This window comes from Kryptolebias marmoratus, linkage group LG21 (genome assembly GCF_001649575.2).
Source record: "Kryptolebias marmoratus isolate JLee-2015 linkage group LG21, ASM164957v2, whole genome shotgun sequence".
NCBI classification, from domain to species: Eukaryota; Metazoa; Chordata; class Actinopteri; order Cyprinodontiformes; family Rivulidae; genus Kryptolebias; species Kryptolebias marmoratus.
This window is the reverse complement of record NC_051450.1, coordinates 10,551,226-10,565,321: the sequence shown is the minus strand read 5'-3', so window position 1 is coordinate 10,565,321 and position 14,096 is coordinate 10,551,226. Positions and strand designations below refer to the sequence as shown.

Sequence of the window (14,096 nt, the reverse complement as noted above, 5' to 3'; positions counted from 1 at the left end):
AAAAAAAAACCTGAAATGACTATAACTTAGTTTTACAGATATTGAGCTAAAATTTGATGTGGTAGTTGCTGAGAGTTCTCCCAAGCGCTTGCTTTGAGCGTGACATCATATTGCACGAGATTGCGCATGAAGTTATTTACAAGGTTTGACCACAACAGCTACAATTTTGATGCCATTCTCAATATAAGATGATCTTAGTTTAACATTCTGACATGAAAGGCTATATGCGTTCCTTTAAGGAACACTAGGCCTATAATATTTAGTAGCTTTTACTATGTTTCTATTATTTTTTTTCCTGAACTTAAGTTCTTCAAAGCAATTGTTCCCAAAGGTGGGTTGGGACCCCACTGTGAGTCATGAAACAACAATTGTGGATCCTTTGAAAATCTAAAAAAAGAACAAAAAAACAAAACAACTGACAATCATTTTAAAATGGTTGCTAATGATACATTTTCCCCATAATTGTTACAAACAAAAACAAAAACAACCAGCGGACTCAAAGTAACAAAATGGTATTGTGGTTGTGAAAACTGTTTGTATTGTTATTATGCCTTTGTTTAATAAGGTTGTTAGCAAAGTGTATGCCTTTAAACTTGCAATATTTGGTGTCACAAGCATTTGTCAGTGTTTTTCTGTAGGTCCAAACATGAAAAAGTTTGGGAATCACTGCTTTAAAAGAGCCCTGTGGATAAGACTTTCCACCAAGAAAATATTAGTTTAGCCAGCTCTATATAGACAGGTAATTTATCAAAAAAACATGTTTCACTTTTATAAAAGTCCCCTTCCAGTGTCCTATGGTAAAATAAATAAATAATAAAAGAAAAACAAACATTTGTTTAACAAATGATGTCAAAAATTTGAAGTGTGACATAATTCAGAGTCAAGATCAGCTATAATTGTACTTTGCATGTTTTAGACATTTGTGTCATATTCTACATAAAGTTAGCCCATTACCAAAGTTTAAAAAAAGTGTTTATGTATGCAAAATATCATCTTCAGGTTTTTGAACCTTCCCAGTTTGAGCAGTGAAGCTGAAGCCAGCTGCTGTGCTGTTGAAGCTCATCATCCGTCCCTGAGCGGAGCCGAGCAGGTTAAAGTGATGAATCTGATCCAAGTTCCTGACAAACGCCTGCTGTTCAAGGCAACAGTTCCATTAATATTCAGATGTGCTTACTGGTCCTGTCATGTTGCGAAGTGAAGCAAAAGTCCCCTTTAAGTTGGAAAATAATTGCCGTAACTTTTTTCCTGCTGTTCTGACAACTGGAACAGTATCTGTGGGGCTACTGGAGTACGTTAGCGCTGTGTCACATTTTATTAGGATGCAATTTAAATAAACAGGGACTGATAAAGGTCTTATTTTTTCTCTTCACTTGTGAGATTAAGTGTCTGCATGAAATTGCAAGTAAAAACAGCAAAACTGATTTTCTAGAAGCAAAGTAAAAACACATATTTATAATCCCAATCACAACATTAGTTCATTATCTTTGTAAATCTGTATGAGGAAGTGATTCTGCAAGCCACCTGCATAGAAGCTGCAAGATTAATGTGTGCTTTACACATCTGTGCACCATTTGTATCACCTCTGAATTCATTAGAGATGGTAACGATCTGTCGCCCTGACAGACCAGGGCACTGAAGGTCATCAGAAACCTCTTATCTAGTTTATCGAGCTCCCTGCCAACGATGAAACGCACCCAACATTTTTTAGAGAGAAAAAAAAAATTATTGCGATGCAAAGCAGCTGATCAATTTTTTTTTAAATGTTGTTTCCTGCTGCTCAGTAATGCTTTTTAAATACAACCATCTCTAATTCTACTTAACATCTTTCTGAAACTAGTCATATTTTAACATAAACTTACTTTGACCCTGTGCCTTCTAGAACTGTTTTCTCAAAACTAAACAGACAATCTGTCTGTATCAGGGAATGATTTAGTGGTTGTCTCAGCTTCCTGAATTCAATTTAGTTTGAGCATGATATTGCTGACAGTAATTTTATATGTTTCAGAAACAAGTCTAGTATATCTCCAGTCTGGCATTAAATCGGCAAAAAAACAACGGCGACGGCAGTGAGGAGGATATCATGGTATCAAGTAATTAAGTTGATAATGAAAGCATCGATTTTTCTCGTGACGTTCTCGGTGGAGTTTATTGTGGTGGATGACTTGTGTCACCAAAATGAAGCTTGTTCCCTGGACTCACTCTGCTGGGGATTGAGGGCAATCAATCCTGGATTTGGACAAGTTTTAATCACTTTTGTCTAAAGGGTCTCCTGGCTTGTCAAAGACACTAGGCTTTGAATGTATTTGCTACCAAGGGCATTGAACCCAATACTTAGACAAACAGACATAGCACTACACATATGATGTACAACAAGTGCAATGATGTAATGGGATTTTTATGCTACTGATGTGTTTGTGGTTGAACCAGTGTAGTCTTTTGGACAAAATGTAAGTCACATGGTCTGAAGTTTTCTTGTGAATGACATATACATTTTTGGGGGGAGAAAATACAAATGCTATGGCTGAGCTTGATAAGGTGCGAAAGATTGATTTGATAATCATCTGATTTGGGCTTCAGTTTTGATTATTATAATCAAATTGGCTATCATTATGCAACTAATAAGATTAATATAAATAACGTCAATAGTATATGGTCAAATTTGTGCAAATATTAGTTTGAAACACAACACCCAATTATGTCAGGTCCTGTTCATATTGGATGATAACCCTGCTACAATAAAAACAAAAAAAAGTGCAAGAACACGGATGGTCTTTTCAAGCTTTTGGTGGGAACTTCAGGTGTAAATTAAGAACACAGTGGACTCCCCATTATGCATGATAAAATGTCCACAATGGTTCAGAGCATACATAAAACTTCCATGGCAAGGAAGTGGTGGTTTATAAGTGTGGTGGCAATATATTGTGGTCCTGGGAGAAGTGTGGAGGCCACAAAGAAGCATATCCACTACTTGGGACTTGTGCACACTAGCGTAGCTTGATTGCTGAGAGTTTAAAGCATGACTGGCCACACTGGCCTCATCATTCCTGGGCTACGGCCGTGACTGTGACAAGGTCAGGGAAACAACCTATTGCAGACATGATACATGATACGAGAAAGTCATCTCAGGGTGTAAAGATGGTGAGAATGCAGGAAAGCATCTTGGGAACACAGGTAGCAGAGATAAACTTATTTGGCTAGTCCTGAAACTGCAGAAGAGTCATAATTACCTTCATGATGATGGGGAGTTTCCAAATTTGCAGCAATCCAGCCATGTTCTAATAGGTCATGGAGAGCATAGTGGGGTAGTCATCTTGTGTGAAAGAGGACTTAAAGATCAATATTACAAACAGGTTCTCTAGGTGAACAATGAACAACACAAAATCTGTTTTAGGTATGGCATGTGGACCTTGACAAAGAGCCCAGGGTGTTGGTTTGTCTTCCAAATTCTTCAGATGCCAATTGATTCAAACATTCGAGAAATTATCAGAAACAGGAATGATCCAGGGAGGTCCTGCCACCCCCTTAACTTAAGGATTCACTGTTGATGTCCTAATGTGAAACACCATTGGACATCTCCAGGTTATAGGATCCAAAGAATCAGAGCTGTTGTGGCATAAAGAGGATCTACACAATATTAGACTGAGCAATTTATTGTTATAAGAAACTGGTGCACACTAACAATGTTTTCTTTTGTTTGTTTGTTTTTATACAAAATGTATCATAAGTCATTTGAAGTTCCTCTTGTTTGGCAGTTCTAATACTAAGTCTTGCATCTTCACATTAAATTCTTCTGACAAAAGTAACACTCTGTTTATTTACTAAAAATTGATTATCAGCTTCAAGTCAAGCACCTTAAATTGTTTAAAGATTTGTATCCTCAATTTGGGCATTGGACCAGGAGCTCAGTTTACTTCTAGAACCTTTTTTTTATTTTTTTATTGCACTTTTAAGAGGTCCAGATTCTTAAATAGTTCTTGCCAGTAGTTTATTCTGTAAGCATTGTGACTTGAATTTGAAAGGCTAAATGTTAATCTCGTGCTAAAACCTGAGCATGAATTCACATTTTACCTAAGAGAAAATAAATAAACAAATAAATAAAACACTTACAAAAATACTTTTTTTTTTTCTTAAAGTTTGTGTGTACTCTACCAGTCATGTATGGTGGCTCTATGTAGGAATTTAAGCAGTAGCCATCAAGACTCCAACAGATTTTCTCTCTTCGGCAGAGCTCCCATGCAGCTCGGTAGCTTTTGGCAGCTGTCTGCTCTCTTAACAACATTTTTTTTGTGGCGCTTCCCAGCATAGTAGCACTTACCCATCCCTGACCAGCTGTGTTTTTCTGCAATTTTTACCATCAGGCAGCCACTGTCTGTTTCAGCACAAACAACTTTGTAGTGCTTGCTGTTGAGGCTAGCTTGTTGGGTCAAACAGGATTTATGTGTCACATTCAATGCATAAACTTTGTCTAAAAGAGACGCTATAATCCAAGGATTTTATATGTGTGTTATTGTGGTTACCTATTACCCATTCTTCTGACAAAGATATCTAGAGTAGTTACGAGGGAAAATCATGAAAAATGCAGGCTTGGTTTAGAAGAAGCACCTGTCTTTGGAGCTGCTGTGTTCTTCCTCTGTCAGCAGTCCAGCTGGTGTCGAGGGAGCCTCATTCCCCCCATTAGGTTGTTTTGACAGCCATATCCACTGTAATTAATACCAAGCACTCTTAAATGAGATTTACGTGAGACATGCTGTTTTGCACCTCCCAGCTGGTGGGAGCTGCTCTGTGAGCTGCTGCTGAGAGTTTAAGGCTCTCAACTCCCTGGCCGCATCATCAGTGGCGTGTTTTATTCAGTCCAGTAAACACATAAATTCAGAAGATTTCAGAGGAATATTGATTTTTAAAGCTTCAGACTGAAAGTAAAGCAGGCTCTATCTTGAAAGCAGAGAGGACACAAACTAAAATGGGGGTCTGTTTATAATAAAAATTACAACCTGCAAAGTGGAAGTACAGACATACTACAATGGTGACACTTGACACTGTAGAACCTATTGGTACTAAGTACATGTATATAATTAGTTCACATTTTCTTCTTTTTGTTGTGTGAAATTAGAATGAAGAAAATCAATATGGGGTAATGACTCTCTATTGATTAAATCATGTATCCATTAAAATGTCTTACCTTTGTTTGAATGAAACACAGAAGGTTTGCAGAGATGAAGCTTACTCGTGATGCAAAATTTGTACCTGCTTTTGAGTACTTAATATCTTTAAATATTTGTTTTTATGCTCTTACTTTGCTGCCACTTTATAGCAATGAATGTTTGCACCTCTAGATGTAAAATGTAACAATTCAGAGCTGTGTTTTTCTTTTTTATATACTTATGTAAATGTAGTACAAGAAAGCAATTGCGATTAATTTGAGTAAAAACTTTAAGAAGCATGTTTCTTGAATTGTTCATTTCAAAACAACTTCATTAGATTAAGGTCACAAAAATACTGAGTTTATGTTTTTTTTTTTTATTATGAGCTTGCCTCACTTTTTGCACTGGTTCAGTAAACAGGTGGAATTTGATGGAACATTTCAAATGCCAAGATGCAACATAACAAGTCTGAACCATAATAGTACCACCCCCATGTTTCACATAGGATATGCTTTTCTTTGTCTTATCTGTCAACAAAAACATACCAGTCAACATACTCCTGGGTCATTTGTGAATTGTTTGTAATTATTTGCAAACTGGATTATTTATTTATTACCCCACAAACTAGTTTCTTGTTTGTAAAATGAAGGGATTAATGGTCTTTATTTTGCAATAACCTTGTGATTTGTTTTGCCTCTTTTTTTCTGTTGGTTTTATGTTTTTCTGTTTTTAGTAGAAGAAATATTTAAACTTTGATGTGTGTGATTTGTAATAATGATAATATTAATAATAATAAAAAAACAATGGGGAAGTTATTTCTGCTTCTGAACAAGCTTTGCGTGTAAGGAATTAACATCTTACATGAACAACTGCAAAAATAAAAATATAAAAATAAATATATATATCTGCACTCACTGATGTATTTTGAGACAATCACAACTTTTTTTCTCTTTCTTTCTTTTTTTATGCTGTGTTCTGCTTTGTGTTAAAGTTTGTTCTGGTATTTTCTTTTGGTTTGGAAATCCACAGAAAACATAAAGTCTGTGTCCCTTCTAGTTTAATTATCTAAGGATAAATTTGTCACCCTTATTAACCACTCGTGGATCTCAGCAGGGAATGTACCAACACAACAAGGTGAAAACACTTGATTTAGACTGATATTATAGTGCAATAAAACCTGATTGAAGACATTTAATTATGAGCAGGGCAGACTGAAAGAAGTGAAGCTGTAAAAGCAAAAAATGAACAGTGAGTAAAGAGCACGAGGAAGGTCACAGAGATAAACTTCCCTCAGCAGGTTATAACTTATGACCTTTGAGGATTTATTTGATTAAAAAGGGCATTCAGTATTGGGAAAAGTGTTCACATAAAGAAAATCTGAAACTCTGAAACTCTAGTCTGCTTTTATCCATGATCATTTTCATCTCTTGGCAAAAAAAGCACATTTAATAGCAATGCCAGCTTGTCTGCATTTCCCATAATTATCATGATGACTGATAAGAAGAGACTTAAACCTTCTTCAGCTATTTTCCAATGGTTGATTCAACCAAGTCACCTTCTATCTGCGCATACATACATATTTTATTTTGCCTCCTTGTGTGCATGGAAGGGAAGAGTACAGACCCAATGCTCCGTCTTCTTTCCCGTTATTTAATCAGTCGGTTGGGTTGTAATCCCACCCACTTATGAACCGACTCGCTGTCTGAGGGTCTGGCTGGGATCTACAGCGGGACGGGGAGCTGACAGAAGCCGTGTAAAAGTCCATAAATCCAACCTTTCCGGAGAAGCTTAGAACCGCGGCGGGGAAGGGGGTGGCAAATATGAAGGAAAAGAATCTGATTGAGACTGCAAAAATGCAGGGCAACGTGCTGGTAAGATCTATTATTATTATTATTTTTTGTCGTTGTTGTTGTTTTAACCCAAATGTTTTGCATGACGCCGTTTAAGTCATCCTGTCCCTTGTTAAGAACGCGTCGGAGAGGCGGGTGCGCTCTGACGCGCATCCATTGTTCCAACGATAAGAGTGTGTATTTATTTATTTATTTACAATTCTTTTTTTTCTCCATTCTTTGGAGGAATTAATCGTCCGGTCTGATTTTAATTTCTCGTGTCCTCTGCTGCTCATGGAGCAAGTGGAGGTGAGAGTAAAAAAAAAAAAGAGAGTGCTAAAAAGTTCAGTCCTCTGTTTTTACATCGAGGGAACTTTGTAATGACTCCTGAGTTTTGGCTTTCCGTCCTTCGCCTCGTCGAGCCTTTGAGGGCAGAGGTAACCTTTTGCCCAAGGAGGGTCCCCATTAATATTTAACTGCATAAAGCTGTGAGGTGCAGGATATATTACGCTGCCTGTCCATCTGCAGGGAGCTGCAGGCAGTAATATGAACGTTGGTGTGAAGGGATGTGTCCTTTGGGGCTCTTTCAGATATTAAGATTTTAGTTTCTTTTTTTTTTTTTTTTTCAAAAATATTACCTTTCGTTGTGTATTATGAGGTTTTTCACCCTTCAGGACATTCCGCTGATGTTTTATGAACTTGCTTGACTCTTTGGAATACTCATCAGACTAAACTTTGATTTCTTGATTTGAGCCACGCTTGCTTTATTTCTGGCTGAATGGGCTTTGCTCTGCAAACACTCTGGGCCATGTTGGAAGATGTGGGGCACAGCTGTGTGGAGTCAGGCTTTTTCCAACTCTTCCTTCACTAAAGACCATCTTGTACTCCCCCTCTGGCCTTATTATTCTGTGCAGAGATGTGGAAAGTGTTTTCATTTTTCTCCCTCTCCTTACATGTCTGCATGATAAGTTGTAAACATGAGGTGCTTGGCTAAGGGATTTTGGTCAATTTCCAAATCAGTAACCACTTTTTGCTGATTCAGATAGTAAAGAAGTAGTTGAGATAATTTGAAGTGGGGGAAGTTTATGAAGACTTAAAGGTACTCATTGCAGTGTCATGAAAACTGGTCAATAAATAAATACATCAAAAATGTATTTTTTTTAACCTCCAAATTGATGTTATTGTGTCTGTATTGAATGGCTGCCAGCTACTACATGCATCTTTTACTTAGGGAAAATGGGTCAACAATGGCATCGTTAATGAATAAGCCATTTAGGATAAGAAGTCTAACAATGTTGATGTATTGGTACGTATTTAAATTCAGAGCTGTTAAGTAAAGTCTGTAGATGAGTTTTTAAAACAATCTTAATTGAAATGAAGTTGAAAACAGGTGGTATTTCATCTGTTTTTGTTTTCAGGAATACATAACTGACTACAGCCAGCTTAATGTCTAATCCTGTGACTTAAGCTTCCACATGGTTTTCAGCAGATTCAACTAAGTGTTTAGTTTATATTGAGCAACTACCTGCATTTCAGAATTGCATATTAATATATCTGACAAATTACTGGTGTAAACTCTTTGAAACTGCACCATTTATTATCATTTAGGGTAAACTTTTGGTTTAATTTTATAGGATGCAATATGTGCCTTTGATATTTTACCTCTTGCAAATAGCTCTTACAACAACTTCAGTTTGAAGAAACCGTTTAATTCTGACCAGATTGATGGGCTCATGGCCAAAGTGGATTGCTGCCGTCTTAAAGCAATGTCCCAACCAGTAACTTGTTATATGATTATTCCAGAGAAATATCATGAATTTCCTGCCAGAAGTGCTACAGCTAGCTGCTGTGGGGGCTGTTTGTGCTTGCAAACAACCATATTATTCTATAAAAATAACCATGTTGGAAAAAAGTGATTCACTTTCGGTCATTGCATATATACGCATACAAAATGTAGATTTCTAAGTTACTGAAAGAAAATAACTCTACATTCTTACCTGTATTTTACTTTGTCTTTCTTTTACATTTGTTTGAGATATTTTCCCATACTTGCATCTTATAAGTCACAGTTTGTTTATTGACCGAGGCAGATGCAACATTATTCAACCTCAAGGGTGTGATTTAGCATGTATTAACATGACAACAAAGCAAACGATGTACTCTAGCTTTAGATTGACAGGTTTACTGTAGCAGGTGAGTGCTTTCTTCTCAATGAGCCCCATCCTCTTGGGACAAAGACGAGGTGTAGTTCCTCTGAGGGACACCTTTTCACTAACAGGAAGAAACATCAGCACTGCGTGATTTTTTTTTAGCACCAAACATGAGCGTTAGGAAGTGTTGCTGTCCGATGGGATGTCTGTCTGTCATTGGAGAAGGTAATATGTGAAAATGGGTGGCAAAAACACCCCCAAGGTGTTAGTCAGCACAGGAGATTGCAGCTACTTGAGCCCGCATCCAGATGCCTCGGCGATAATTACGTCGTAAACGTTACCGAGGGATACAACGTCTGTTTTCTCACTCGTTTACTTGCGGTACAGTGTGGAGTGCTCTTCAAGCTTGATGTCGGTTTCTAACACAAATGTGAGACTGTCCTCAAACAGCTCAAATGTTGGTTCTGCAGCTCTCACTTTGTTTGTGCATAATTGCTGTCTGACATGGCAAACATCCCGCCTCAAGGGCACAGACGACAGTGCTGTAATTGAAAAAAAAGGAGAAATATATTGGACAGAGATTTATTTCTGTCAAAGAAGAGAGGCCATCAAAGATTTACTATGTGTGGTACTGTTTTTGCAGATACTATTGAGTTTTCTCAGTTCACGTAAACATTGGCGATCCTACAGTGACATTGTCTCATTAACCACAAAGTTAAAGTTGTAAAGTTACATAAATGCAAAATATCAGCTCGTGCAATAATAACTTTATAATTGAAATGCATTGCATATATTTTGGGTTTAACTTGTGATTGTTCAACCCTACTAGTGATTGTGGGCTGATATTTACTATTTAAAAAAAATACAATCTACCACACGGAATCCACTTTACATACTGTTCAATATGGAATCTGTTCACACTTAAGGTCAGATAGTAATCTTCATTGTTAGGTTTTACAGATAGTTTTGTACATTTGTTCTGAAGGTTGATAGTTTCATCAGTCATGCAAGATTTAGACATTATTTTCCAACATTTGATAAAGTTGACTGATCTGCTGTTTACACCCTTTAAATCATGCCATCTGATTGAGGCTAATGTTCATTAGTGAGACACCTATGGCCTCCACTCCAATGCAGCACTAAAACTATACCTACTGAAACAATCACAGAAACCAGTAAGCTGGTAAACACCACAATAATAGTGATCCTTGAAATAGTTGGCTGTGAGATGAAGAGCACGAACCATAAGGAGCATTGTCCCCCACAGAGAAGGAGGCTGGAAGCTAAGGGTAAGGCAGCATGGACAGAAATCAGCCAGCTGTCAGAAAAACAGGAGGGTGCTACAAAGAAAGAAAATATCGCAATTTGCCCATACCTGAGGCCCTGGAGACTGTCAAACAGCACCTCAGAGCTCTTGCTACTTGTCTGAGGAGGTACACTCAAGAAGCAGAAGCCAGGGGAATAAGTAGGACTTTCTTCACTGCGCCATTCATAGTGCACTCTTATTAGCAAGGGAATCCAAAAAAGTTAAAACAAACAAAGAAAAAACAAACAAACAAAACTGTAGTTGAAGATGTTTTGCTTCCCATCTGGGAACCTTTCTCAATTCAAAGCTGAAGGGTGTGGAGTTCCAAGCTTTAAACTGCTTTCTTTTTTTTAATTTATTTTTTTGGTTTGTTTGTTTGCTTTTGACTTATGGATCTGCAATGTCCTGGATGACTGATAATTTACACCAGCATAGTAGTAGCAGGGGATTAACATGAAAGCAGACCCACCCAGTTTTGAGACTCAGCAATATTGGAGAAGAAACAAAGGAAGGAGGCATTCCCTTATGGCTGATGGAACTAAGGACCTTGAAATGCCTTGCTGCTGAAATGTGCTATACAAATAAAATTTGATTTGATTTTGATTTGATTTAAGATCTTACCACAGCAATATCTGAGAACAAGAACTTGTATTTTCACATTGTCGGACATTCAATACTGAGTCTCAAGTAAGAAGAGTTTGGGTGCACTAGAACCTGTCATGGTCCACACCTAAAGAAACTGCCTAGAAGTACAAATGACCCACCTGCTCATGGAAGGAACCCACCCAGAGTGGTTGACCTAAGGCTGGACAGTCCTGATTATGAAAGACCCCTTAGAGAAGGGCAATTCCATCCAACTGCTGACCAATCACCTGACCATTGGAAGTTCCTGTCAGGCATTATAGTGGCTAAGATGAATCAGCGCATGGGTCAATACCTGAGCGAGGCACAAAAGGGAATTGGCATCAGCACCAGGGGAGCCAAGCTCCAGCTACTGGTCGACAGAACCAAAGCTTGAAACTCTAAGACCAGTCACACAAACCTGTGTACTGCTTGGACTGACTACAGAAAAGTCACAAAAAAGAGCACAAATGTTAATCATGCTTTTGCATTTTACAGATGAATATAGAAATTTCACACAAATATATATATTTATTTTATTATGTAGAAATAAAGTCATGTTTAGATCAGTATATGATCAAGGAAGTGAACAACCCAATAAAAGATAAACATGTCTGACTTTTTCTAAGTTAGCCACTTGTCACTTGGCCACTTGGTTTTTTATTCTTTGACTGACAAAATATCAATGCTACTCTAAAAAAATAATAAAAAGAAAACAAAGAAGTCACACACCAGAAATTCAACAAGAAAAGGTTTCTCTTGTTGAACATGTGGCACTTTAAAGATAAAGAATTATTCTACCAGACAAAAATGATAATCTCAGTGTACAAACTGCCACCTTTATTGGAGATCAGCCTAATTTGCTGCCTGTTATGTTTTCCCCAGAGCACACACTGGAAGCAGCTGTTAACATACTAAATGCTGCTGTTTTGGACCACAAACAGCTGTTTGGCGGTTTGCGACTGCTTGTGCACCTTTAGGCTGACGATTGTATTTTGATGGAGGACCACTGTGCTTGATTTGGTGCTCCACTGCACAGTTAATGCGTTTTCAATACAAACCTTCACGGCTGTGGGCCAGCTTGTAGGAGTTATGTCAATAGCTCACTTCACTTGTTTTTGTGCTCAGCCGTTTCAAATCACACGAAGAGGAATTGAAATCACAGCACTGTTTGACCGCCTCCACATGCATGCTGCTTTATTGATTGCCGTGCAATGCCTGAAGCACGCTGCAACATGATTTTACAGACGTCTGGTATCTCTACACCTGTTACTTATAGTCTTGTAGTGCATGATTGAGTCAGCACCATCAAAGTATGTTTTACACTGTGTTTGCTATATTTTGAGGCTTTGAAAAGAATCATATAAAAGTATGACTCCAAAACACCATTAAGGCATTTTGAGTCGTAATGGAATGAACGCTTAACTTTGCAACAATTTAGGACTGAATGAATGGAAAACTATTTGTATTACATGGCTTTGTAATAACTATAGAAATCTTTGACTTGTCAAACAAAAATGCATATGCACATTCAGAGCAAATTCTACAGAATCATCTTTTCAAAAGGCATAATGCTGAACTGTTTTGCCCACAATGCAGTGAGAATTTGAGCCAGCAGTAAAGTCTGTGTATGTGTTACAGATATTTATGTAGTTGACTGGGATTAGCTCTTTGCTGAATCGGAAATGCAGCAGTTTGGGACTGTGGGACCTGATTTATAGTGACCTTTATGCAGACCACAGTTTTTCAGTGGTGACAGTGCACAACAGCAGCATTTCATTAAGCATGTTGGAATCAATCATCCTGAGTGTTCCTCTTTTGGCTGCATATTGTTCGTTGAGCAATCAAGCAAAGCTGGTAGATGGTTGTGGTTATCTTTTCCAACACAATATCTAAAAAAAAAAAAAAAAAAACTTATGACAAGGTTGGTTAGTTTTCTAATTTTGTTTGGTCTCATGTGAAGTTATCAGACAATCTTCTGGTGTTCCATTATTTAGCAGTTAGTTTGGGTGTCCCAGTTGGACATTGAGAAGAAAAGCTGAAGAAGCTCAAAATGACTGGAATTAGGGCATAATAGGATTGCTGATCAATACCAGTGATTCCAGTATCACTCTGAAAGCTGTGTTCAGTTTCAGTACAAAAACAAGCTTCTTACTTAAATTGGTGCCACACTACTCAGAAATGGTTGTTTCTAGTCAGGGAACTAGACAAATCTGAGAGATCATGTTCTACTGCATCTTGTAGAATGTTCTCACCCATTTTTAAATAAAACTTTTCATATGATTATAGAGGAGCATTATGAATGCATTTTGTTATTGTTTTTTCTTGTTGTTGTTGTTGTTGCTCAAGTTAGTTGTGGGTCTTTTCTGTTGCATTTAGAGGCATATGATTGCTAATAAAACCTTAGTACAATGAAAATGAAAAAGGAATAAATAAATACAACAACAAATAACTCAGAGATTCTAACCAAATTCAGATGTTTTTCATTTTTTTCTTAAGATGCCAGGCTAGAGCTTCAGAGATCTTCCCACATTTAATTCTCAACCAAACAGAAGTAATAATAACAACACAGACATGGTTGGTATTTTCATTGTATTCTCTAAACTGTCAGAATTGTAACCTTGATTGTTTTAAATTGTCATAACTCCATAAGTCCTGTCCATTCCTGTCAGTGAATAATAGAAAATATTTCATACTGGCTTTAAAAGTAACCAAAAGTAAATAATTGGCTTTTACATTTTTTTTTTTTTTTTTTATAATCTGTCGATAGTAACATGCAAAAAGATAAATTAGCTGTGTATTAGTTTCAAATGCAGCTATTAAATGTAGGATCTGTTAAAGATGTTGTGGATAATTATACTCTAATTTGTAAAAACCCAGTACTTAAATTACAGGTCCTGGTCATAAAATTAGAATATCATGAAAAAGTAGATTGATTTCAGTAATTCCATTTAAAAAGTGAAACTTGTATATTATATTCATACATTACATACAAACTCATATATTTCAAATGTTTATTTCGTTTAATTTTGATGATTACAAATGACAA

General features: G+C 37.0%; 1 protein-coding gene across 3 annotated transcripts in view; it reads left to right on the top strand.

Moving 5' to 3' along the window:
• LOC108234705 (dipeptidyl aminopeptidase-like protein 6) overlaps nucleotides 1–14,096 on the top strand; it is a 225,726-nt gene that overhangs the window by 16,933 nt on the left and 194,697 nt on the right. The window contains exon 1 of one of the 3 annotated variants that reach the window (XM_037973278.1): nucleotides 6,791–7,012. The exons of the other annotated variants lie outside the window; for them this stretch is intronic. Coding sequence (XP_037829206.1) covers nucleotides 6,962–7,012 — 51 coding nt within the window. The 5' untranslated portion in view covers nucleotides 6,791–6,961. Of the gene's footprint in view, nucleotides 1–6,790; nucleotides 7,013–14,096 lie in introns of those variants that run through there. 3 annotated transcript variants of the gene reach the window in all.